General features: G+C 48.4%; 1 protein-coding gene across 8 annotated transcripts in view; it reads left to right on the top strand.

The window, feature by feature from the left end:
* The window catches only part of LOC144768502 (copine-1-like), an 854,409-nt gene that overhangs the window by 685,960 nt on the left and 141,613 nt on the right, over positions 1 to 26,836 (top strand). For all 8 annotated transcript variants that reach the window (XM_078652218.1, XM_078652221.1, XM_078652215.1 and 5 more), the window contains 2 exons: positions 9,703 to 9,757; positions 9,838 to 9,889. In XM_078652218.1, the coding sequence (XP_078508344.1) occupies positions 9,703 to 9,757; positions 9,838 to 9,889 (107 nt within the window). The remainder of the gene's footprint in view (positions 1 to 9,702; positions 9,758 to 9,837; positions 9,890 to 26,836) is intronic.

Genomic DNA, 26,836 nt, shown 5'->3' with positions numbered 1-26,836 from the left:
AATGCTTGGCGCATCAGTGGACACAGGCTCAAGGACAATTGAAAGACCTAGTGTTGGTGACCGGTCGGGCATACCGCTCTCTGCATTGGTGGACTCCACACAACCTTTGCAAGGGCCGACCGTTCCAGGAGCCTGTGCCGCAGATCATCATGACGACGGACGCTTCTCTCCAGGGATGGGGAGCTCATGTGCTCCACTACACGGTGCAGGGACTATGGACGACACAGCAAAAGAAGATGCACATCAACTATCTAGAGTTGATGGCAATCTTCATGGCACTCAAGTCCTTCAAGGTACATCTGTGCGAAAAAGTCGTGTTGATCCGGACGGACAACATGACTGCCATGTACTACATCCAGAAGCAGGGAGGTACGCACTCTCCACAGCTGTATCATCTGGCTCAGGGCATGTGGAAGTGGGCCATTCAGAGGAACATTTTCCTCATGGCGGAACACCTCCCGGGCAAGGACAATCAGATGGCGGATCTGCTCAGCAGGTACAGCCATCAAATGCACGAGTGGGAGATACATCCATCAGTACTCCGCCCGTACTTCCAGCAGTGGGGTCATCCAGAGATAGACCTGTTTGCCACAAGGGAAAACGCAAAATGCCAAAGCTTTGCCGCCAGGTTCCCTCACCCACAATCGCAGGGCAATGCGATATGGATGAATTGGTCAGGCAGATTTGCGTACGCTTTTCCCCCAGCACCTCTAATACCGCTGGTGGCAAGAAAGCTAAAGCAACACTCGATGACACTCATCCTGGTTGCTCCAACGTGGGCACGCCAACCATGGTACACCACGTTTCTAGAACTCTCCGTGGTACCGCATCAAAGGCTGCTCCTCACACCCAGGCTCTTGACGCAGAACCATGGCGACATTCAGCATCCAGATCCGCAACAGCTCAATCTGGCGATCTGGCTCCTGAGGTCTTAGAGTTTGGCTACCTTAACCTGCCTCCAGAATGCATGGACATCATCAGGGAGGCACGGAAGCCCACTACAAGAGCTTGCTATGCAGCAAAATGGAAGCGGTTTGTCATTTATTGTACAGCACATGACATAAACCCACTAGATGCATCCATTCCAAACATCTGCTATTTGTTGCATCTTTACAAATGCAATCTAGCGTACGCTTCCATTCGGATACACTTATCCGCCATAGCGGCTTATCTTCAAAACAGGCAGCATCTCTCTGTTTTCAGGGTGCCTGCCATTAAAGCTTTTCTAGAAGGGCTGAAGCGGGTCATTCCTCCCAGGACCCCACCAGCTCCAGTATGGAATCTCAACGTGGTCCTCACTAGGTTGATGGGCCCACCTTTTGAGCCTCTACATTCGTGTGAGGTTCAGTTCTTGACATGGAAAGTGGCTTTCCTCATTGCTATCACGTCTCTAAGACGTGTTAGTGAGCTACAAGCGCTCACAATACAAGAGCCATTTATACAAGTGCATTCAAACAGGGTAGTGCTCCGCACTAACCCCAAGTTCCTTCCAAAGGTGGTGTCACAGTTTCATGTCAATCAGACGATTGAACTGCCCGCATTCTTTCCAAACCCAGAAACAGTAGCAGAAAGAATGCTCCACACGCTGGACGTTAAAAGGGCATTAATGTACTACATTGACAGAACACAACACTTTAGAAAGACACAGCAACTTTTCGTTGCCTTCTCAGCACAGCACAAAGGCAACCCTATTTCCAAAGCCGGATTAGCCAGGTGGATCGTTAAATGTATTCAGATTTGTTATCAGAAGGCTAAACGCACTTTAACGGTCCCCCCCAAGGCACACTCCACACGCAAGTTGGGGGCCTCCATGGCATTCCTAGGTAACATTCCTTTGGAGGACATTTGTAGAGCAGCCACGTGGGCTACACCACATACATTTACCAAACATTACTGTGTAGATGTGCACTCCAAACAGCAGGCAGCTGTAGGACAGGCTGTTCTCAAAACTCTTTTTCAGACTTCTGCAGCTGGCACGGGCGGCCGCCGTTAATGAGGGGACTGCTATGTATTCTATGCAATAGATATGAATTTAGCAGCCCACATGCCCGCGAACTGAATATGCTACTTACCAGTATGCATCTGTTCTTGGCATGTAGGGCTGCTAACATTCATATCGCCCACCCTCCTCCCCGGCGCCTGTAGCAGCTGCAGATTACTTCTTGCATTTCATCACTAGCATGGACATCATTTCTACTATCGCACTCCATCTTTGCCACAATGGCTAAAAACAATCTGGGGATGGAGTCGATGCCCATGCTCACTGTAGTCCAGGGGAAGAGCCACCTATCTCGTGATACTTCGAAGACTCTTCCAGGACAACAATGTGCAATCATCCGGACCCAACACTAGGCGGCGATCTATGCAATAGATATGAATGTTAGCAGCCCTACATGCCAAGAACAGATGCATACTGGTAAGTAGCATATTCAATTCTCCTCCCTGAGTTTAGGATTGCGGTCAGTCAACACCGCATGCCTCTTGGGCCGCTACACCCACTCTCTGTGGGATACGGTTGCGGACGTACTGCCAGAATGCCCGGTGGAGGTCCGGGCTAAACTCAGCCAAGCCCTTGTGGAGGGTTGAGATGCGGCACGTTATTCCATCCGGTGTGGTCTGGACACTACTGACTCACTAGGCAGAGCGATGGCAACGACGGTGGCGATTCGTCGCCACGCCTAGTTGAGGTCCGCCAACTTTTCGGTTGATGTCCAAAACACCCTTATGGACATTCAGTTTGATGACCGTCGCCTCTTTAGCGACAAGGCAGACCATGCGCTTGAGCGCTCTAAGGACTCCAGGGCTATGGCTAAGTCCTTGGCTGCCTTTCACCCCTTTCGTGGCCAAGAAGAGGTGCCCCCACACGTCCTGCCAGCCACGGGCCGCAGACTACCATCGGTGGCGGGCGTGGAAACCGCCGTGGCGGCGGTCGGGGACAACGGCGAGGCCAGTCCACACCTGCCCCTGCAGCATCCGCCTCAAAACCCTCCTAGTCCGTGCTTTCAGTCCCATGTGACGCCAGTGGGGGGCAGGGTCCGCCATCACCACCACCACTGGCGCACTGTCACATCGGACAGGTGGGTGCTGCAAATCGTCCGAAGGGGCTACTCCCTCCCCTTCGAGGCGTCCCCCTACAGCCATGCCACCTCAGTACCACCGCGTGTCGGGGGATCACTTGAAACTTCTGCAAGAGGAAGTTACGGCCCTCTTGGCCAAGGGGGCCATCGAGCGCGTTACTGGGCCAGAAGTAGGGTGTGATTGTTACTCCCACTACTTTCTGGTACCCAAGAAGGGCAAAGAGGGCCTACGCCCTATCTTGGACCTACGGAACGTCAACGGCTTGCGCCGGAAGGAGAAGTTCAAGATGCTGACTTTGGCTCAGGTCTTAGCTGCCCTAGACCCAGAAGACTGGATGGTAGCGCCTATTTCCACATCCTTGTCCTGCCGGCCCGCCGGCATTACCTGTGGTTCACGGTAGGCCACGAGCACTTTCAGTTTACTGTGATCCCCTTCGGCCTTACCAGCGCCCCACGGGTGTTCACGAAAGTGATGGCGGTGGTCGCAGCTCATCTGTGCAGGTTAGGTGTTTTAGTCTTCCCCTACCTTGACGACTGGTTGTTGAAGGCGGGCTCGCCCCAGACAGTCGTCAGCCACCTCCAGACTACGGCCGTCTTCCTGCACCTGCTGGGGTTCTCCATCAATGTGCCGAAGTCACACCTGTGTCCCTCTCAGAAGCTCCTCTTCATCGGAGCGGTTCTAGACTCGGCGCAGTTTCGGGTTTATCCTCCCGAACAGCGGGTTCAGGATATTCAGGCTCTGATTCCGATCTTTCAGCCTTTATCCCGAGTCTCGGTCAGGTTGACGCTGCGGCTCCTGGGGCTGATGGCCTCCTACATCCTTCTGGTGCATCACGCCCGGTGGCGGATGCGGGCTCTGCAGTGGGACCTGAAGTTTCAGTAGACCCAGCATCAGGGTAAGTTGTCCGACCATGTCTAGATCTCGGAGGGCACTGCAAGACAGTTGCAGTGGTGGCTCACGGACCGCGATTGGGTCAGCGGCAGATCCCTCTCCCTACCCCAACCGGAGCACGTAGTTGTGACGGACGCGTCCCTCCAAGGCTGGGGGGGGGGGGGCACATGGGAGAGGCGGAGATCAGAGGTCTCTGGTCTCCGGCGGAGTCCCGGCTCCACATCAACCTTCTGGAGCTGCGGGCGATCCAGCTTGCACTGAAGGCATTCCTCCCCTCTGTCCGGTGGAGTGTAGTGCAGGTGTTCACGGACAACACCACCGCCATGTGGTACTGCAACAAACAGGGCGGGGTGGGGTCGCGGACCCTATGCCAGGAGGCTCTGTGCCTCTGGCAGTGGCTGGAACATCAGGGCGTGACCCTGGTGGTTCAACACCTGGCAGGTTCCCTGAACGCCAGGGCAGACTAACTCAGCCGTCGGTGCATGATGGATCACGAATGGCGTCTGAACTCGGACATGGCGCAAGGCCTCTTTCAGCAGTGGGGAGAGCCTTGGTTAGATCTATTCGCCACAGAAGAGAACGCAAAATGTCATCAGTTCTGCGCGTTGGAATTTCCAAGACGGCACTCACTCGGAGACGCTTTTCGTCGCGAGTGGAGTTGCGGTCTGTTGTACGCCTTTCTGCCTATACCACTTCTGCCCAGAGTGCTGAAGAAAATCAAGCGCGACCGGGCCCAAGTCATCCTTGTGGCTCCGGACTGGGCACGAAGATACTGGCATGCCGAGCTACTCAGCATGTCAGTCGATCCTCCGATTCGTCTGCCTCTTTAGGAGGACCTTCTGTCGCAGCAGCAGGGGACGGTCCTTCACACGAACCTGTCCAGTCTCCACCTCCATGCGTGGAGATTGAGCGGCGACAGTTGAGGCCATTTGACTTGCCTCCTGAAGTTTGTAATGTGATTCTGGCAGCCAGGCGTCCCTCCACAAAGTCGGTATATGCCTGCAGGTGGAACAAATTTGCGGCATGGTGCACAGCAAAGGCTGTGGATCCACTCTCTGCCCCCCTTTCTGAGGTTCTCCCCTTCCTTCTTTCTCTAGCCCAGCAGGGCTCTGCTCTGGGCACTATCAAGGGCTACCTTTCTGCCCTTTCCGCCTTCTTGAGGCTACCTGATCAGCCTTCTTTGTTCAAGTCCCCGATTGTTAACAGATTCTTGAAGGGCATCACTCATATGTTTCCCCCTGTTCCTTTCGTGATGCCCCAGTGGGACTTGATCTGGTTTTGACTTACCTGATGTGCGTTCCCTTTGAGCCGCTACATAACTGTCCTCTTCGCCTTCTTACTCTGAAGACTGCTTGTCTGGTTGCCATCACCTCTACCAGGAGAGTAAGCGAGCTCCAGACTCTTTCCTCTAAACCTCCTTTACTTTCTGTCCATCCGAACAAGGTTGTGTTGCGGACAAGACCCTCTTTCCTGCCCAAGGTAGTCGCAGCCTTTCACATCGGGCAGTCCATCACCTTGCCCACCTTCTTTCCGCCTCCGCATCCCTCTAAAGAGGAAGAGCGACTCCACCGTCTGGACCCAAAACGTGTGCTGTCATTCTATCTAGATCGCACACGCCAGTTCCGGGTGGATGGCCAACTCTTTGTTGGTTACGTGGGCGCAAAGAAGGGGCGGGCGGTGCACAAACAGACCATCTCTCAGTGGGTCGTGCTGTGCATCAAGGCATGCTACTCTTTGGCTAAAAAGGAGCCTCCTGTTGGGCTGAGGGCCCATTCTACTCGGGCCACGGCGGCTACTACGGCCCTGGGCCGGGGAGTCTAATTGCAGGACATTTGTCAGGCAGCTACGTGGGCCTCACTGCACACGTTTGCAAGGCACTACTGCCTGGACAGCCAAGTCCGGAGGGATGGCTTCTTTGGCCGTTCCGTCCTCCAGGACTTTCTGGTATGATCATTGGTTCGCAGACCCACCACCGGGTTTGGTATTGCTGGGGTATCTATTCTAAGGTAAGGAATCTAATACTAACCTGTTTCTTTCAGATGCACAACTTACTTACCTTCGGTAACGATATATCTGTAAGAAACAGTAGTTCGTATTAGATTCCTTACCGCCCCACCCATCCTCCCCGTTCTGCGAACCGATATCGAGGGTTAAGGTCATCCCCTTTCAGGGCCCTAGTTTCATGGCACCAGTGTTGGTTTTTATCATGGCTCTGCGTTTCTGGCGCGGAAAAGCTGTGTATAAGAACTGACGTCAGCGCGCGGAGGCGGCGTCTAAGTACTCCGACGACGTCATCACGGCGCCGATGACGGGCGCGGAGCCGCAGACGACGCCTACCGACGTGCATGGGTACTGCTACGCAAAAATTTCCGGATCCAGTCTAACGACTGGGGATATTCTAAGATAAGGAATCTAATACTATCTACTGTTTCTTACAGATATATTGTTACCGAAGGTAAGTAACTTGGTCCTTCAGGCCCATCAAACGCCAGTGGTTGGCAGAATTCGCCATCATCTCCCCCACTGGCGCAACATCACCTGGGACAAGTGGGTGCTGCAAAATGTCCGAAGGGGCTACTCCCTCTCCTTCGAGACTACCCCTCCAGCCATGCAACCTCAGTACCACTGCATGTCGGGGGACCATCTTGCACTTCTTCAGCAGGAAGTCACGGCCCCCCTAGCCAAGGGGGGTATTGAGCGCATTCCTGGGTCAGAAGTAAGTTGTGGTTGTTATTCCCACTACTTTCTGGTCCCCAAGAAGGACAAGGGCCTGCGTCCTATCTTGGACCTAAAAAACGTCAACCGCTTTCTCCGGAAGGAGAAGTTCAAGATGTTGACGCTAGCTCAGGTCTTGTCTGCCCTGGAGACTGGATGGTAGAGTAGGACTTGCAGAATGCATATTTCCACATCCCCATCCTGCCGGCCCACCGACGTTACCTGCGGTTCACGGTAGGCCAGTGGTACTGCTGGCGAAAACTTTACGGATCCAGTCTAACGCCTGGGGGTTATTCTAAGGAAGGAATCTATCACTACTAATGTTTATTACAGATATATCATTACCGAAGGTAAGTGACTTGTGCGTTAGGCACCTGCTGCTCCCACAAGCAGATCATCAGATTCGCATAACTGAGAGCAAAGCAGGTGCCCATCGCTATGCACGGTTTGTCTAAAGAACAGGCCATTGAAAATAAAAAAGTTGTTATTCAGACCAAATTCAATCCTGGTCACAAAAATGTCTGTGTTGAAAGTAAGAGACAGATCTACACACAGTCTGAGTGCCTAATAGAGGTATACAAACTACACACATCCAGCGTCAGCAATAGGAAATCATCCTCCCATTCCACTTTTCTGATTTTGTGTAAGACATCCTTGCTAACAGTCCAGCCCGAACTGCCAAGCCATGCCTTTCCCTGGACCGGAAACAAGCTTCCTAGGACTGGACTGTTCCCATGAGGCACATGGTCAGACTGATTTGCATATGGCCATGTCTTAACTGGGGTGGCAGAGTGGGCTAAAGAACGGTGATGGATTAAACCCAGATCTTTTGACTGGGTGTTTAGTGTTTGATTGGTTCATATGCTCCGTCCATCACCACCCCCTTTTGTACCGCTTTGTTCGCCATAAGTTGGCAGGGTATGCTCAGACGTGAGTCCCTTGCTCACTTTGCCACTGGATTCAAGCAAGCCTGGCTGAAGACGGCTGGAATGCCAGAAACCGGTCCTAGGCAGCTTGTTTCCGGTCCAGGGAAGGCATGGCTTGGCAGTTCGGGCTGGACTGTTCCCATGAGGCACAGGGTCAGACTGATTTGCATATGGCCATGTCTGAACTGGGGTGGCAGAGTGGGCTAAAGAACGGTGATGGATAAAACCCAGATCTTTTGACTGGGTGTGAGTGTTTGAGTGGTTCAGATGCTCCGTCCATCACCACCCCCTTTTGTACCGCCTTGTTGGAGGAAATCCCTTATTTATGTTTTGTACTACTTGTCTAATGATTCCGGGATGTCTATTTAATAACGCACATTACCCCACACCCGCGAACTGGCCAGCATATTATATGTCGGCTGCATTGTGATATCTTCCTTATAATCTACTAAAGAGAATTGCAAGAAATTATTTACCAGGGGGTCTGATCTGTCTTTTTATTTACACAATCGATGACACATGAACAGTTTGTACGATTAGAATGGCAGGAGATATCGACAATAAATAAGATGACACCTACAGACAGACAAAATCTTGGTAGTAATCAATCAGGTGGTTAAGGTGGCGGCATAGCATTCCAGTACATTAATTACATGAGCAATCAGACATCAGTTATAGTCAACAGGTATGCAGTGAGAGGGCCCCATATATCACGAGGTTTGGAGGTTCTAGGTAATTCCTCGGAATAACATGTGAATTGGTCTCGACAATATACCAGGTCCTGTATCCAGTTTGTAGTTGTTGGTACTGGTCTGCCACCCCAGCATATGGAAACCCTATGTTTGACTGTCAGTAGTGCCACTGTCACCAACTTCCTATGAGAGTCTTTAACAGCATTAACTTTGCCCAGTAAACACACCTGTGGTACACATGATATAGGGAATCCCACCATCAATTGTATAGTGTGTGTGACTGCTTCCCAGAAGGAATGTACCTTGGGGCAGGCCCAAGCTAAATGATAGAAGTCTGCATCAGGCGAATGACAGCGTTTACAATTGGCTGTGGTTTGTAAACCATACTTATAGAGTTGAGCTGGTGTATAATACATTTGATGTATATATTGAAAATGCACCAGTCTCAAGTGTCCATTGGCTGTGAGTCCATTGTTACTTTCAGGGCAGAATTAAGTTAGTGTGGAGCTGCATGGCGCTACCTAGCAGTGTACGGGAGCAGTGTGGTTTAAATCTTCCAGATCCAGTCTGCCGCCTAGGGATATTCTAAAGGTGAGGAATCTGTGATTAAATGGTGTATCCAAAATGTTGCGAAAAGTAAGTAAATTGTTTTTCTTGCAAGCCCATGTGTCACCTAAGAAGTCTGTATTACTCCTCCCCATCATAAAGTATTTAAATATAACAACTAAATCGCCCTACCCAAGCGACCCCCTTAACATATACAGCCCAACTGGGCCTTCTGTTACAATCACCACAGCGTTCACACCCATTCCTTGATTGATAGATTAACATGGGGGGGGGGGGTGTAAGGGTATCAAGCATGCTTACTTTAAGGGTTGAAGACCAGTCTTATCTTATAAGTGAAAGACTCGAACAAATCATTTGAAATTGAGGATTAGACTGTTATCCTGACTGGCCTGGAGCCGGGAAAAGACATTTAAATGATCTGTAGCTCAATTCTAGCGTAATATGCCTCAGTGGGAAAGAACTAGAGGAACAACCACTCCTCAACCCAGGCAGGCCTTTACCTTGTACTCAGTGAAACTAAAAAAAAAAAGAGAATGTTCCTTGATAAATATCTGCATATCCGAAAGGTCCTCTTCGATTGTGGAGTGAAAACCCCCAATTGAGGTCAGGGAGTATAAATGATCACTGAGATTATTTCAGTTGCACTTGGCACTTTTTCACCATCATTAGAATTATTTTTCCTTACAATAACATTTCAACTGTTTGGTTCAAATGAGGTTAATTTCATTGTGGTGTTTCTTTATGTGGACTGAAACAGTCTAATAGCAGTAAGATTAACAATAATGAAGTTAATATGTCTTTGTTCATGTGTGTGTCTTTCCCTTTCTTTGTAGTGATAAACAATTCCCTGCATTTGGATTTGGTGCTCAGGTCCCTCCAACCTGGCAGGTAATATATTTTCTAGTTCTCCCTACAACTTATAAATGTACTTATTTTTTTCTTGATATTTTATTTTTTATTTTTTATAGGTATCGCATGAATTTGCCCTGAACTTTAATTCAACTAACCCCTATTGTCTTGGTAAGTAGTAGAATCTGATTTATTTTCCTAATTGAGTAGTTCAGATTGTGTAGCCGTATTGCTGCATGTACATGTTGCTTGCATGTGACTGAGGATTGGCCAGCTCCCAGGTTATCATGAGACCGTCCCACCCTCACTATTCTAACTGGGAATGTCTAGCTACTCACTCTGCCATCTTGCACTGGGACAGACGGTGAGAGATGCACCTGTACTCTTAGTAGGTGCCCAGTGACCTCATTACGCCCCATAGGCCAACCTCAGCAAGGAATCTAAGCCATTGTCATTACTCGCTCTACAAATTTGGTGCTCTCCATCATTGACCGTACATACCCTCCCTATGCCGCCTCTTCATTCCGATGACCTATGATCCCTTGCTATTTCAATTTCCCTCATTACACACTTTTAAGGTCTGTACCCTTCTAATACTGCTCCTTCCTGAGTTATCCACTCCACCATTTGTAGCCTTTCTTCCTTCTGCTTTTCTCAGCATTTCCCTGTCTCTGCATATTGCCCACCTCACCTGCCCTCATCTTAACCTACTTTTTCTTCCAACTACTACTATGTTACCATTTCTGCTACCCCATCCAACCTATCGCCTCAACTTTATCGTGTCACTCCAACTTTATCATGTTACCTCTATCATCTTACCTCTGTTCACCCTCATAGAAAATACCATGCCTCCCTTTTCCCTCCTGGCTCTCTTCACCCTTGTCTGCGGGATCCCACCTAGGACGTTTAACTCGCCGAAACCCCCAGAAACTTTTATTCCACAAGCCTGCTTTCCAGTCTGCTCTTCTCAAATTAAAAGAAGTTTAATGTTGGGCATTGAAGCATACCATAAGAACAATCCTAAAATACCACGCTGGCCAAAAATGCAGGGATATTTTGTTGTGTAAGTCAAATGTGCAAATTGTCAGAGGGCGTTATTTTTTTCTTCAAGAGTTTTATATAGCTCCACTAGACCCGAGACTGCAGGTATGAGAGCGCTTTACATAGCATCAGTTTTGTTACAGAAGGACACATTTTGTTAGGCACGGGGAGATGTGTGAAAATCTGTGGTTATCCGTGCTTAATCTGTTTTTTGCTCCAAATAAAATCACAGGGATAGTTTTTTCTGTGCTTTTGAAGACGTTTGTGTTTATTTCCCTAATTCTTCCTCCATATTGTCAAATATTCCTCCCTTCTTTCTTGCTCCCAACTCCTTTCATTAGGTTCTTTTTTTAAATGTATTCTTCCAAGTAACTTCATTATTTCACCTCCCTCCCTGTCTGATTTCACAGTAGTCAAACCACCTCTTTTCAGCAGTCAAGTCCACACCACGACAAGCAAGTAAATGGATAGAGATATGTTTGCACTGCATTATGATTTGATTGTAGTAGATAAAACGTTGTTGGTAGGCATTTAACACACTTTCCTGCTCTTATAATTAGATGATTGTCCAAGATCAGCTGAATAATGATTTTCAACGTAGAAAATGTGCAAACAAAATATTTATTTATTGTGGAGTGATTGGTGCTCTGTTATTGCACGCCTACATTCTACTGAAAGGTTCTTTGACTCAAGATAACAAAGAGCTGGGCTAATTAATGTTTTTTACTGTCTGATCTGGGCCTATTCCTGCTCCACCTGGTCAAAAGGGAGAGGACTGCTATGAAATTCATATTAATACTGGGATCTGTAGGAACTTCGGTGACAGCAAAGTGTTATACTGTATGAAGAAGCAGGTGAAGTAGTAAAGAAACCTGCAGGATACATTGGATAAGTTGTCTGCACAGATCACACCGTGAATGAAGTTTAGTTAAGGGAATTTGTGTTTATTTGAAACCCAGCACAAGGACATTATAGAATTAATTTTTATGAATCATGCAGATATTTCTTTATTTGCATGCATTGTGGCACTGTGTTCATGCTGAGAATGTGTGAGAATTGCACAAGGCACTTAACCTTTGTGTTCTTCGCAGCATGCAATGTTCTAGGGCATTTTCCAACGTGCAGTAAAGAAAAGGCACTGCTCAATATTTTTCTATCACATGTAATCCCAGTGGTTTGTACAAGTGAGGTTGCTAAGTGTTAAGCCTAGTTTCAGCAAGCTTCATTTTGACTTGGAGAAAGTAGGAATAAGAGCTGAACTTGGTGATCCTGGAGCTGTTTAATGAATGTCTTTAGTGTGCAGGCTCTGAAGGGGCTTATGAATCTGCTTTTCTTGAAATTGCGCTGTCTGCTGCAAATACTAGGAAACACAGAACAGTGAAAGAATCTTCGTGTTTCTAAGATGTATTGTCCAGAGCTCATATACTGACTCTTACGTATTCAGAGTACTTTTAGTTGATGGGCTAGAAGCAATATAATTTCAGCAATACCTGTGCATAAATCCCGTCAAGCCTGTGCATGGGCATTGAAGATATTCATGATATGGCTTCTGATGATTCTGTGAGGCCTTGTGGCTCATATAGGCATGCTTTTCAGACCAACATGAAGTAAACCAGGGAACAGGAGTGGTGGGTGCATTGTTTTATGGGAATTAATTGATTCAGGAGGTACCCACATGTACAATGATCTTTATTACCACGATATTGATACCAGAGATTTGAGAAAGTAAAGCTCCACAAAGCTGTCAGTGAAGGAGGATGATATCAAGCACCTGCCACTTGTCCTGGGTTGAGACACTGCTCAAATTTAGCTGCAAATCTTGCGTGCCGCTACACGGCAACATGGTGTGAGCTGAAGACACAGCTTCAGCTAGGCTCCCAAAACAGGAGTAAAGTAGTTTCTAGGGATCCAGGAACCTTGCGGATAATCACAAGGGCATAATAGGTAGCTGACCATGGCCTGAATAGGTCACAGAGGGAGCAACGAAAGAGCTTAGAAGTAAGACTGAAGTTAAAGAAAAATTACAATACGGACTGCTACCAAACTAATCAGTGGGGCGTTATAGTAATAGCCATATTAAGGACAAAAAACAGTTCAATCATAAAGTCCATCCAGATGGGTGAAAATGCTTCCTTTCGTCCATAAACAAACGAGAAGACGAGAGGTGAGTCTTTTTTTCTTCACAAACTAGAAACATCCAGCCCAACCATCTCGTTTCGCCTGCATCAGGGCTGTGAAACAAATGCATACAAAACTTATTTTTGTAAAACCGATAAAATATTTGCTGTTCTACAATCGCATTTTAGACTCCCTCTGTCTATACGTGTCCTATTACAATCATTTTGAGATTTGGCACCAATCTAGAAAAAACCCTCACCCATTGTAAATGAATAATCTCACATAAAATCCACCAGGCTGAGGCCAAATTAATAAGTAGGTTGAGATCCTCGGAAAAAGAACTGAACATTAAAAATGAGTTCCATTACTTTCTATGAAGTTGGAATGGATTGGCCATGGTGATTTGATACTAAAGAATGACTTGGGATAATGTTCGAGCCATAGTATAAGGATTTTGGTAGCACTCCCTATTATAATTTTTTTTACAGTACAAGGCTTGTGAGCAGTTGGGTCTTTTTGGGATGCAGTGCTGAGTAGAAAAATTTGAGGGTTAGCTCCTTGTCTGGTCATAGACAGCCTACAGTTTGGTTTGTGTGTCTTGTAATAATGCTGAAGTTATACTATTTGCACCATAGGGTGCCATAATGGTAAAAGATTAGCAAAATCTGGTATTTTCCCGTTTCTGCTGAAAATAAATATTCCCTCTTGGTGTTTTATCAGGTAAAATTAGTTTTTGACGGAAAACCAGAAACCCTAGTGATAATCCAACCAGTTGACACTTATGTGATTACTCAGGAAGTGAATTTCCATGTTTAATATCTAAGGTTAAAAATGTTTAAACAGTGTAACCAGTCAAAGGCAATGTTATGACAAAGCTGTCCTACTATGTAGTTTGGACTTCTTTGGTGTTTTGTCATATAAAGACAGGGTGTCCTTGGAAGTGCAACCATTGAAAAAACAATAATAAATAGCCATTAAGTCAAATATTACACTGGTCAATAGTTGGTATTTAAGCAAACTCTTAATTCAAGTCTGATAATGCCCTTTGCCTGCTTATGTTGTCAAAGGCAAATGGTCCTGACTGAGCTTTTTTGTAATTTCTGTTTTTTTTTTTTCATTTGAAAATCATGACAATTAGTCGCAATGAGCTGGCAATGAATCACAATTACAGTGAGTAATACAGCACAGGCACAGTGGTATTCAAAATTTCTAGTAATTTATATAATACCTGTAAGCAGCACAGAGGTGCGTTTATAATCATTCTGCTAAGAGTTCAGTGTCTCCATCAACCGCTATATTTTTCTGATTACTGAATGCAGAAAGGACCCCCGCACCTCAAGACCCCTTCTGGGGTGGATTTATCCTAAAGTTTGTAAGGGTTAATGCGTGATGGTCACTATTAAGTCTACCTACCACTTCTATAATTATTATATGTGACCATAACTTCATGCCTACAAGAAAATAATCAATATCACTCTCATACCCAGGTCTATTAAAGGTCATTTTAGCTAAACAATCATAGGATGTGCTCCATTTGCAGCTCTTAAATCAAAATTAGGTGTAAGGGCCAATATCTGACAAGCTTTTGAAGACCAGCGTACCGGAAGCCAATCCAGCTGGGGAATACACCACCAACTATAACAATCTGCCATCCTTCCAAATGGTTGTCAATCTGGGATTTAATGTATTAAAATAACCTGCCACCAGAAGAAAAGCCCTCTCCATGTGCACTATAATTGATGCCTCAAGGATATTAACAACCACCTACTCAACTGGTCTAGGGTTCACTCTATTATAAACATAAAAAATGTTTAAAACCATACCAGACGATAATGTAAGTGCCGCTGCGATCACATCTAGTGAGTCAATATAAATATTCTTAATTTGACAATGTAGAGAATTGTTAATTCAAATCCCTAACCCACCTGAGGGTCTACCCCTTCCACACCAGGGTTGTATTTACATTTAAAGAGGTGAACCTGCATCTATGGATAGGGGATAGTGCCCAGGTCTCTTGGTAAAGACAAACATCATGGGAGTCGATAAAGTTACCCCATTCCAGATCAGGGTATGGATTTGAAATTCCTGCGACATTCCAAGTCAAACATTTCTGTGGAAGAACATTAGGCTAAATAGAAGAGCAGTCACTGGCTCAACAGCTAGAAAAGAGAAGACTGGAGCAATCTGCTCGTGATGGGTAAACAAATCTATATCAGACCCAAAGCATGTAGCATCTACACTTACTGGCTCTCATCCAACTGCAGGGGACCTGCTCACTAGTTGAGAATGGGCAGGGGCTTTGTTGAGGCATAGAAGAGCAGGGGGGGGGGGGGGGGAGATAGCGTATCGATTCTATCTGAAAGAAACACGTTATAGATTCCTTACCTTAGAATTACCCACAGGGGTCAGACTGGATCCAGAAAGTGTTTAGTCAGCAGTACCTCTGCGCGTCGGAAGGCTATATTTAGGGGTGGGCTCTGTGCTCCCTGTGACGATAGCGGCGATCAGGCTGCTCGAAGTGCACATAGCGCTCAGCCCCCTTAATGTTTCTGTATTTCTTTATGATTATCGTCTTCGTGTGATTTTAAGACACTTGATGATTGAATGCCATTTTAATACGTATTGTTTTGTGTGATTTAAAACACTTGATGATCTAATGCCTTTTTTACTTGCCTAATAACGTTACTTACGTGCTTGCCCTTCCTGCTCCTGACCCCGTTCCGCCGCGGCTGTGTGCCTATCGAGCGGAGGGTCTCCTCGTGAGCAACACGCCCCACACCACTTCCTGCCTGCCACACTTTCCACGCAGGTTAGCGTGCTAGTTGTTCCCTCCCCTAGGCGTATTTAGATGGGGACATGGCGGAAGCGCAGTGGACGAGCGCAGCGGGCGCGCCGCACTCGCGCCGAAGTTGCGCCTAAGTTAAGCCCGTCTGCGCGCGTCCGCGGCTGGTCACGGCCAGTGGCCAGCTACTATGCCCAACTGATAACCTACTCTTCCGCGGATCTCCACGCACTCCAACACTCAGGGCCCATACTTTCCCGTGCTGTCGGCGCTGCTCAGGATTGTGGTATTTTGATCTCCCAGGGTCCCTCCGTCAGGTACACCTGCACTGAGCACTCTGACACACTGCAGTGAACCCTCTACAATCTTTCCCGGCGTAGGGTCCCCTGGACCACATCCCCTGGTGGTAGTCTACCTCAACACCCGCTCGTTGGTAAAACACTAGCTTGAGATATTTCAACTGCTGGACGACAATAAAGTGGACATCCTTCTTCTCTCCGAGACCTGGCTAACAGAAGACTCTGTCCCGGATATCCTGGCTGCTGTCCCCGCTGGCTAGTATATTCTACAATCTAATAGGGCCACTGGGAGAGCAGGAGGGGGGGTCGCAGCTATCATTCGCTCTCAACACAAGTTTACTACTCTTGAAACTTCCACTCTCTCTAAAATTGGCAGCCTCACTCTCAAATGTACCTCTCCTAGGTTTTCTTTTATTTGTGTTCTTGTCTACAGACCCCCTGATTATATGCCTTTCTTTTCCCAACAGTTCGGTGACTTAGTCTCCCAGCTAATTATTAATCATGCCAAAATCCTTATTATTGGTGATTTTAATTACTGACCATCAGATCCTCGGGAAAGTAACCTCTCTGAGGAATTTACTGATCTCCTACTTGGCCTGAATTGCAGCCAGCATATAACAGTAGCCACCCACAGTCAAGGCCATATCCTGGACCAAGTCTGGACGACCAATCTCGACATTTCCCCTCCCTCAGTCTATCCTTGCTCTTGGTCTGATCATTTTTTCATCTCCTTTTCCCTCAATTTCACTCCGCCTATTCACCCCACTCCTATTACTAATTTTACCGCCCGTAATTGGAAACGAGCCAATCTTGCAGATTTTCACTCCATTCTAGCTCTTACAGTCCCCAGAGGCCAAACCTCGGTGGCTGGCCAGGCCTGTCATCTCGAGCAGTGGCTGCTGTCTGCTAGCAATAAAGTGGCCCCGCTAAAAACTATAAAAACTAAACGTCCTCATGACGCTCAGCGGTGGTTCACAGACCAACTGAAACTGGATAAACTGGCCCTCCGCCAAGCTGAGCGCCGCTGGAGGCGTAATTACGATCAAGAATCCAAAACCGTGTATGTTGACTCACTGAGAAGGTATAAAAAATCTATTCTACTGGCCAAAACCACCTACTTCTCTCAGAAAATAATGGACTCAGCCTCTAAGGCTAAGGAAATTTTTTCTATCGTCGAGGAGCTCGCCTCGCCAGACCGTGTCACTGTCCAACCTCAACCTACACAAGCTCTTTGTGATTCCCTTAATCTTTATTTCATAGACAAAATTGCTACCATAAAGCATAACATTCCACTTCCCTCTTTCTCTACTCCCCCTCCTCTCCCCCCTATGAATCCCTGTCGCTTGGATGTTTTTCCTCCTATCTCCCCAACTGAGTTTATTTCTCTGCTACATACGGTGAGTTCGGGCTCTCCTAATGACGGCTGTCCCCCTCAAATCCTCAAAGAAGCCTTCCTGGCCTGCCCAGATTTCCCGCTGGCACTGCTTAACAACTCTCTTGCTACATGCACAGTACCGGACTCTTTCAAACAGGCGGTTGTAGTTCCCATACTGAAGAAACCTGGGGCCGACCCTTCGGTCTTAAGTAACTTTTGGCCGATCTCCCTTCTTCCCTATCTTGGGAAAATTTTGGAGACCCACGTTACCCATTGTCTCAGTGCTTTCATTGAGGGTTCTTCCTTTTTGGATAACCAGCAAGCTGGCTTTAGGCGAGCTCATTCTACCAAAGCAGTTATTGGGGCCGTGATGGATGTACTGAGGAAAGGCGTCAACAAGAATATCGCCCAGGCACTTGTATTGCTGGACCTGTCGGCTGCCTTTGACACGGTCGATCATGACATCTTGATCGTCAACAACGCAGGTATTCAGGGCATGGCTTTAACGTGGATTAGATCTTTTTTGCATCTGCGGTCTCAGGCAGTTTATCTGTCTTCTTACTCCGCCCCTTACTTCCCCCTCTCTTGTGGAGTTCCGCAGGGCTCGGCCCTGTCGCCACTTTTATTTAATCTTTACATGCAACCTCTTATAGTTTCCCTCCGTCACACCCCGGTTACCATTTTTAATTACGCTGATGATTTACAGTTGATTTTCCCTGTTGATCCCTCCCCCTCCTCCTGTGCCAACTTTCAATCCACCATGCTTGCCATCTCTGAGTGGATGCACTACAGCCAGCTGAAGCTCAATCCCAACAAGACGGAGCTAGTACTGATGGGTGGGCTGGCTAACCCTTGGAACCCTAGTTTTTGGCCTTCCTCTCTTGCGTCTCCACCCTGCGCTGTCAACTCGGTAAAGAGCCTAGGCGTAATAATTTGTAGCGACCTGTCTGAGGCCTCAAATTAATGCAGTTACATCATCCTGTTTCTTTCATCTGCGCAGGATTCGCAAAATTTGCAGGTTTCTTACCACCGAGGCACTCGTTCTCGTCATCATGGCCCTTGTCATCTCCCGTATTGACTACTCTAACACCCTCTATGTTGGGATACCCGCTTACCATCTTCACCGACTGCAGCTGGTGCAAAACCAGGCAGCGAGACTGATCTTTCACCAGCCTAAACATCACCATGTCTCGCCCCTGTTGAGGAAATTGCATTGGCTCCCAGTGGCGTCTCGCTGCATGTTCAAACTTGGCTGCACTGTCTTCAAGGCCCTTTCCGAGCAAGCTCCTGCATTCATTACATCTAGCCTCCTGCGTTATGCCCCCTCGAGAGATCCTCGATCCTCTTCACACAATTTGCTGACGGTTCCAAGGTATAAACGCAAAAAGCATGGAGGCCTGTGCTTTTCTCTCCTGGCACCCACATTGTGGAATTCCCTTCTGACCTCCCTTAGACTTTGCCCTAGTTATGTTTGTTTTCTAAAATTTCTCAAAACCCACCTCTTTCAGTTGGCCTATGAGTAACTTTGTTGCACTGCTCCCCCGCCTTTGTCTTTAGCGCACTGAAACCGTTTGGTGACCGAGCGGGGTATAAATGTTTTTAACATAACATAACAAGGTGGCGTCAGTCGGCTCCGCGTCAGTCGTTGGTGTCGTATCACCGGGATGACGCCGTAGTGGCTACTCAGACGCCGCCTCGCGCTTTGACGTCAGTTCTTTCTTTTTCCGCGCCAGCCAGCGCAGATCCGGAAAGTGCGCGGTACCTCCAGACATTTTTTGACTGCCTTTTTCTTGACTTTTGCAGACTTCTTTTTTAAAGCTTCGACTCCTAAGGTGCACGAGGGATATCCGGCTTCAAACCCTGCGGTTCCTGTCATCGGATGATGTCGGTGACGGATCCGCACCGCGTGTGTCTTTTTTGCCTGGAGCGTGACACAACCCCAAGTCGTACTCCGTACTCCGACTGCTGGTCGATGGCACCGAAGGCTTTGCGGGAGTGGTCCCGAAAGCTGCTTGAACACCGTTCGAGGTCCAGGGGGAGGGGAGGTCGGGGGACCGGTCGCGGAGCCACCATCATTCGGGTTCCAAGTCTTTGAAGTCTTGGGGGTCAGGTAAGTCAAAGCCTGAGAAGAAGTCAAAGAAGCAACGTCTCTCTTCGACTTCTTACTGACGAGGAACGCGGGTGATGCCTCCAAACCCCCCCCCCCCCCCCCCAGCGGCTCGAAGAGTCAACTCCGTGTTTCCCTCCCGTTCCCGGACCAGGAGAAGCTTTGTACGTTCTACGAGGAGATGCATGCCATCTTTGGGCGGCCCGTGCCTTTGGGCCTCGTGGACTGTGTTGGGGGTCTCGGGCTTCTCCGCCGGCTGCTCCTGCACCGCGGGGCCCCCTTGGATCGAGACCTGGATCCGATTGGCACCGGTTGACCTTGTTGCGCCTCCACCGGTTCCACTACCGCGTTCGAAGTTGGTCTGCCCCCTGGCTGGCTTCCACCCCGGCCTCCATCCCGAAGTGTTTCCAGAGCCAACAGGGGTTTTTAAATCCCTGTTCACTCCAGGGGCCCATTTTCAACCAGATTGGCACCCAGATGCTGAGGAGGCAGACTGGGAGTGGTTAGGTGACCCTTTATATGACCAGGTGGACAGTGAACAGGACTGGACAGAGGAACTGAGGGATGGAAGTGATTTGGACACCTCCCCTGACCTTGGCATGTTGTTGTTTCCTACTGTGGCTATGGAAGAGGCAGCTTCGTACGCAGTATTGTTGCATAGGGCAGCCGAGGCTCTCAACCTCGAGCTTCCTCCGTGGCGGTCAGGACTAACCTCCTGACAGAGGTGCTCAACCGACTGCGAGCTCTTCGGTGCCCTTGCTATCATTTAATGAGGCCCTCACCAACATCCTTTTGGGCACATGGTCCAGGCCCAACACGGGGGCTCCCGTGGACAGGATGATTGCCCGACTCCACCGCTTGGCTCTGGGCGACCTCACTTTCCTCTCCCAACACCCAACCCCAGAGAGCTTGGTGGTCCAATCTTCTACTTCCAGAAGCGCCATCCCTACCGCTCCACCGGAAAGGGAATCCCAAGAAGCTGGACCACCTTGGAAAGAAAATGTTATATTCAGCCAACTTAGGACTGTGGTCCGTAAACACCGCATGTCTCTTGGGCCGTTATTCCCACTCAGTGTGGGATACGGTGGCGCAAGTGCTGCCTCATCGTCCAGAGGAAGCCTGGGCAGTGCTCTCCCAGGCTGTTGCTGCCGGGAGGGATGCAGCAAAATTTGTGATACGTTGTGGGCTGGATTCCACCGACTGTGTGGGCAGAACCATTTCAGCGTCCCTAGCGCTTCGTCTGGGTGAGGTTGACTGGTTTTTCAGGGGATGTCCAGAACACCTTGATGGGCATGCCCTTCGACGGCCGTCGCCTTTTTGGCAACAAAGCTGACGACTCTCTAGAGCGTTTCAAGGACTCACAGGCTACGGCCAAGTCCTTGGGCCTCTCCACTCGCCATGGGCAGTCTGCCTTTCTCCCCTTGTGGGGCTACAGAAGGGGCGCCCACTACGTCCCGCCCAGAGTCACAGGCCGCTGCAAGTTAGCAACCTTTGCGCAGCCGGGGACGTGGAAACAACTGCTGTGATTCCAGGGGCCAGTCCACCAACCCTCCCCCCCCCCCCCCCCCCCCCCCTCTGCAGCAGCCTCCTAGTCAGACCTTTCAGGCCCATCAAACGCCAGTGAGCGGCAGGATTCGCTATCGCCTCCCCCACCGGTGCACCATCACGTCGGACAGGTGGGTTTTGCAAATAGTCCGAAATGGTACTCCCTCCCCTTTGAGACTACCCCTCCAGCCATGCCACCAAGATACCACCGCATGTCGGAGGATCATCTGGCCCTTCTCCAGGAGGAAGTTACGGCTCTCTTGACCAAGGGAGCCATCAAGCGCATTTCTGTCCCAGAAGTAGGTCTTGGTTGTTACTCCCACTACTTTCTGGTCCCCAAGAAGGACAAGGGCCTGCATCCTATCTTGGATCTCAGGGACGTCAACCGGTTCCTACGGAAGGAGTAGTTAACAATGTTGAAGCTAGCTCAGGTCTTGTCTGCCTTCGACCCGGAAGACTGGATGGTGGCTTTCGACTTGCAGGACGCTTATTTTCCCATCCCTGTCCTGCTGGCCCACCGGCGTTACCTACTGTTCACGGTAGGCCACGAGCAATTTTAGTTCACCGTGCTCCCCTTTGGCCTTACCAGCGTCCCTCGGGTGTTCACAAAAGTGATGGCGGTGGTCGCAGCTCATCTGCGCAGATCAGGGGTTTGTCTTCCCGTATCTCGACGACTGGCTGTTGAAGGCGGGCTCGCCCCCAGGCAGTCGTCTCCCACCTCCAGACTACAGCCGACCTCCTGCATTCTCTGGGGTTCTCCATCAATGTGCCGAAGTCGCACCTGATTCCCTCTCAGAAGCTTCTCTTCATCGGAGCTGTTCTGGACTCGACGCAGTTTCGGGTCTATCCTCCCGAACAGCGAGTCCGGGATATTCGGGCTATGATTCCGATTTTTCAGCCTCTATCCAGGGTATTGGTCAGAATGATTCTGAGGCTGCTGGGACTCATGGCCTCGTACATCCTGCTGGTCAATCATGCCAGATGGCATATGCAGGCTCTGCAGTGGGACCTGAAGTTCCAGTGGGCGCAGCATCAGGGGAATCTGTCCGATTGCGTCCAGATCTCGGAAGGCACTGCTCGACAACTGCAGTGGTGGCTCATGAACCAGGATTGTGTCAATGGCAGATCCCTCTCTCTTCCCTAACCAGACCACACTGTAGTGACGGATGCATCCCTCCTGGGATGGGGCGGCCACATGGGAGAGGCAAAGATCAGAGGCCCCTGGTCTCCGGCGGAGTCCGGGCTCCACATCAACCTTCTGGAGCTCCGGGCGATTCATCTTGTACTGAAAGCATTCCTTTCCTCTGTCCAGGGGAAAGTAGTGCAGGTGTTAACGGACAACACCACCGCCATGTGGTACCGCAATAAACAGGGCGGGGTCGTGGACCCTATGTCAGGAGGCCCTCCGCCTCTGGGCATGGCTGGAACATCACGGCATGTCCCTGGTGGTTCAACACCTGGCAGGTTCTCTGAACGCCAGGGCAGACGAACTCAGCCGCAGGTGCATGATGGAACCTAATTGGCGTCTTCACTCGGAGGTGATGTGGTATATAAATAAATAATACCGGATCTAGGTTTTACTGGACATAGCAATAACAGATAGCTCAATAAATAAGAGTCAAGATTCGAGGTAGTAGGAGTTTGCAGGTTTTAATACAGCATAAAGGACAGGAACAGGACAACCTGCACGGGAACGGGATGGCAGCGCTGCCGGGGGCAGGATCAGAATCGGCATAACATTTAATAACAGAGCACAAATATATATACTAAAACAGTTACATTACAATGAATTACAGTAGGCGGAGCAGTGGGTGTGGTCAATAGCAGTCGCGAAAGATAAGGGTGAAATGGGTGTAACAGGGGCGTATACATAGACATGTGATGTAAACGTAACAGAATATGTCATAAATGGGGCGGAAACATGGAGGGGGCTACCTAAGGAGCCGGGACCTCTAACCTAATGGTGCGCGTAAACTGACAATGACGTGTTACTAGGAGAAGCTGGGGGCTATGAACTCTGTGCTAGGAGCAGAGACTGAAGTCTGGAGAGTCAGGGCGACATGTACCTAAACAGTATCTAGTATCTGATGTTTAGAGAACGTGTTGATATAAACTAAGAGTCAGGAGGGGAGAGGCTAACGGACTCTAAGACTGGAGCATGCATTATTCTACATGTAGTGCGTGATGAAGAATATTAAATGACCATTAAATGCAGTATTTCTCTTACATGGAGACGTAAAGGCTAGACAATGACGGAAACTATTGATGCGATTCAGTAGCTTAGGAATGCAGAGAAGGAGGGCTGGACTGAACTAGAATCATAACATACTCTTGGCAGACTCAGAGGCAGAGCCAGGCTGAGCCGGGCACTGTGAGGCAGGAAGTAAGTGAAGGGTCGAGGATACAGGTGGGGGCTGTATCGCTCCTCAGCGAGGACTCAGGAGACAGGAGCTGAATCTGGTGTCCGGGCCCTTTTGAGGCCTAGAAACGGGGACTTTACAATGAAATAACGTGCACACTGAGAAACGTGGCAACGTAACTTTACATAGGCCTGATACTCGTAGCTTTCACGAGAACTGGAAACTGGCATACTAGTGATGGACACAACTGTAATTGCGTCTTTAATCAAACATGGGGGATACATATGCATATTTAATCATGCACACATAACATAAGATGGAGGACACGTAGGGACACAGAACATGGCAAAATTTACTTTTCCACATTCCCTCCTTGTCACTACGTTTCCATCAGGAAACATCAATATTCATGATACCATCTATCATTTCATACAGTATCATTTGCTCGTCTCGAGTTTTCTTGGAACTGGATTTAGGACGGGACTTGGGACTAGGAACACATGATGTAGCACAAATGCCGCAAATCGCAGGGCCACATTGTAAACAGAGGCAGCAACTGAATATGATCGCTACTGCAATACCCAGAAATGACAATACTTTCCATCCCCAGGCGGAAATTATATTCCAGAACCAACCGGACCATGTCCAGGTGCCTGGATCTTGGTGTAACATATGGGCAATTTTATGGAGTCTGGTAATAGCTGAATAAACAGACGGCGCGTTATTAGGAATGAAAATGCAGCAACTAGATCCGATGACTCTACAGGCCCCGCCCCTATCGGCCAGTATGACGTCAAGGACGAGACGATTCTGGAGCACGACAATTCTCATAAAGGATTGTTCTTCGGTTAAGTTACCTAGAGCAGAAGTAGTCTCAATCACTATGGCCTACATGTACGGAACCATTATTTCGGACACAATTCACCTTTGACTGGTAATACTGACATAGCAGGTAAGTCTGGAGTAGAATCAGACTGAACATTCAGGACCATAAAATTCGAAGAATAATTACCCAAATTATAAACTTCATTTTCTAGATCTAACCCTGTTCTGTGGGGAAGACCTTGCTTGTCTGGGAAACATGTACTGTTCAGAAAAGACATATCTGCTGAGGATGACGTTAACGTGGACCATGCTCCACACGAACCATTATGTGAAAATGGATAAGGAAAGAGTGGCAGAACTCCCTTCGGTGTCTGGAAAGGGGGGAGTCGACCACACACCCAACAATTTGTGGCATTGCTGGTCTGGTGTGAATAATGTAACATGCGGATAAAGGAGTTATTACGCATAGCAAGACGATAAGAAAGTTCATGAGGAGGCAGATCACTAAACGTGTGCTCTACTGTAACATTAGCAGACTTATTTACATGAGAAACTGAAAAACACAAATAAAATGCATAACTGGTGCAGGAAATCATAATGCTAAAATATAGCAGAAAACATAAAATAATAGTGCAACTTCTAGAGTTCTCACTAACTCTCTCTCTGTGGGGGTCTATTATATACATGTCAGAAACCGGTCTAACCGTTTCACCTAGGGGAGGACTTAGACAATCAAACTGGCTGACTTATTTTACTAGACCTTAGTTTAAGCTTATACTCCTGTTGCGGAGTTTTCTCTAACAGGGAAGGGTTCGTAGCAATGTCTTTTGCGGGACAGTCCTTAAGAATAGTACTTTGGCAGTTTTTAGAATCCTCGGAAATGTTCTTTGAAACAGGTTTCAGTCCAAAAAATCTTTTCACATGTGACAGGTGGACCCAGCCCTTCCTGCCTTCCAGCTTGACGGCAGTACGGGTGGCCAGGAGGACCTGTCGGGGTTCCTTCCAGCGAGGCTCCAGTGGACTTGAACGATCAAAATTCCGGACAAGAACCATGGATCCGGGAACGATTTCATGCGGTGCCACCTCGGTATTGTCTGGAAATGCGGCAGCAACCTGTGAACGACAAGAGTTGAGGGCAGACATCAAGGAAGCTAGGTAATCTGTCAGCATATTACTTGAAACATCGGTAATACTTCGGGGTCTAGGTGTACCCCACATATTAGGGGGGCGGCCGAATACGACCTCATAAGGGGACAGACCTGATCTAGAATGTGCGACCATGCGCATATAAAACAAGGCAACTGGCAGAGCTACCAGCCAGTCCACACCTTTCTCTTTACATACTTTTGCAATTCGGATTTTCAGGGTCTGATTATGTCTCTCTACGAGACCGGCTGCTTCTGGATGGCGTACACAATGGAACTTCCACTGGTACCCTAACAAAAGGGAAACATGTTTCATCAACTCGGATGAGAATGGCTGGCCGTTGTCAGAATATACGACTCTAGGGAGTCCGTAGCGGGGGAAGAATTCACGAACCAACTGCTTGGCAGTGGTCGCGGCTGTGTAATCTGGGACTGGATATGCCTCTGTCCACCTGGACAAAGCGCATACCACTACAAGAACATACTTGAAACCTTGACATCGCTCCATCTGAATATAATCCATCTGGAGGACTTCAAAAGGGTGGTCAGGGGGCTGGAATCCACCTTGTTCCACCGGAACACTTTTACCTGGATTAAACTGACAACATATCATACAGGTACGGACTTTCTGCTTGGCTGCAGCTCGTAAATGCTTGTTGAACCAAATGTTCTGGATACTGTCTAACATAGCTTTTTCTCCTAAATGTGCTGGACTATGTGCGGTATTGATAATGACTTGAACCATGGAGTCGGGGAGAAACCATGTGGCTTTACCCTTCGTTACCCATCCCTGATCTGTCTGGACCCCTCCTTGTTCCGACCATTTCTTGATTTCCTCGGGAGTAGCATGTAACTGGATATCTATGACATCTTGAGTAGGGTCCTTAACTGTCATACAGGTAGTCGGATCTGGAGTGTATGTCGGTGTCTTATTAACTGGAATGTCTGGCGTCTGTGCTGTAAGCTTGGCTGTGCGATCTGCTAGATCATTACCTTGAGAAATAGTGTCAGTAACTTTCGTATGTGCTTTGCATTTCATGATAGCAATAGATGTCGGTAAGTGTATGGCATCTAACAGAGCTTGAATAAGGAGACCATGCTGAATCTTGGTTCCATGAGAAGTCATGAAACCTCTCTCCTGCCAGAGCACTCCAAAGTCGTGTACGACTCCATATGCGTAACGTGAATCTGTGTAAACTTTAACTTTCAGGTTCTTAGCGTGTATGCAGGCTTGAGTCAGAGCAACTAGCTCTGCTGCTTGAGCAGACAAGGTGTCAATACGGTGTGTTTCAATAACTTCAGTGTCAGTAGTCACTGCATACGCGGCTACTAGTTCTCCTGTACTTGTTCTCATACATGAACCATCCACATAAAGTGTCAGGTCGGGATCTGGTAATGGAATATCTGTCAAGTCTTGTCTTGGCTTAGTCATAGTGTTAACTACTTCCACACAGTCGTGTGTGGCAGGATTTGAATTAACTGACGGTAACAGTGTTGCAGGATTTAGAACGTTGCAGCGTC

The sequence above is a fragment of the Lissotriton helveticus genome, chromosome 7 (genome assembly GCF_964261635.1).
Source record: "Lissotriton helveticus chromosome 7, aLisHel1.1, whole genome shotgun sequence".
Classification (NCBI taxonomy): Eukaryota; Metazoa; Chordata; class Amphibia; order Caudata; family Salamandridae; genus Lissotriton; species Lissotriton helveticus.
This window is presented reverse-complemented; position numbering and strand designations above follow the sequence as displayed.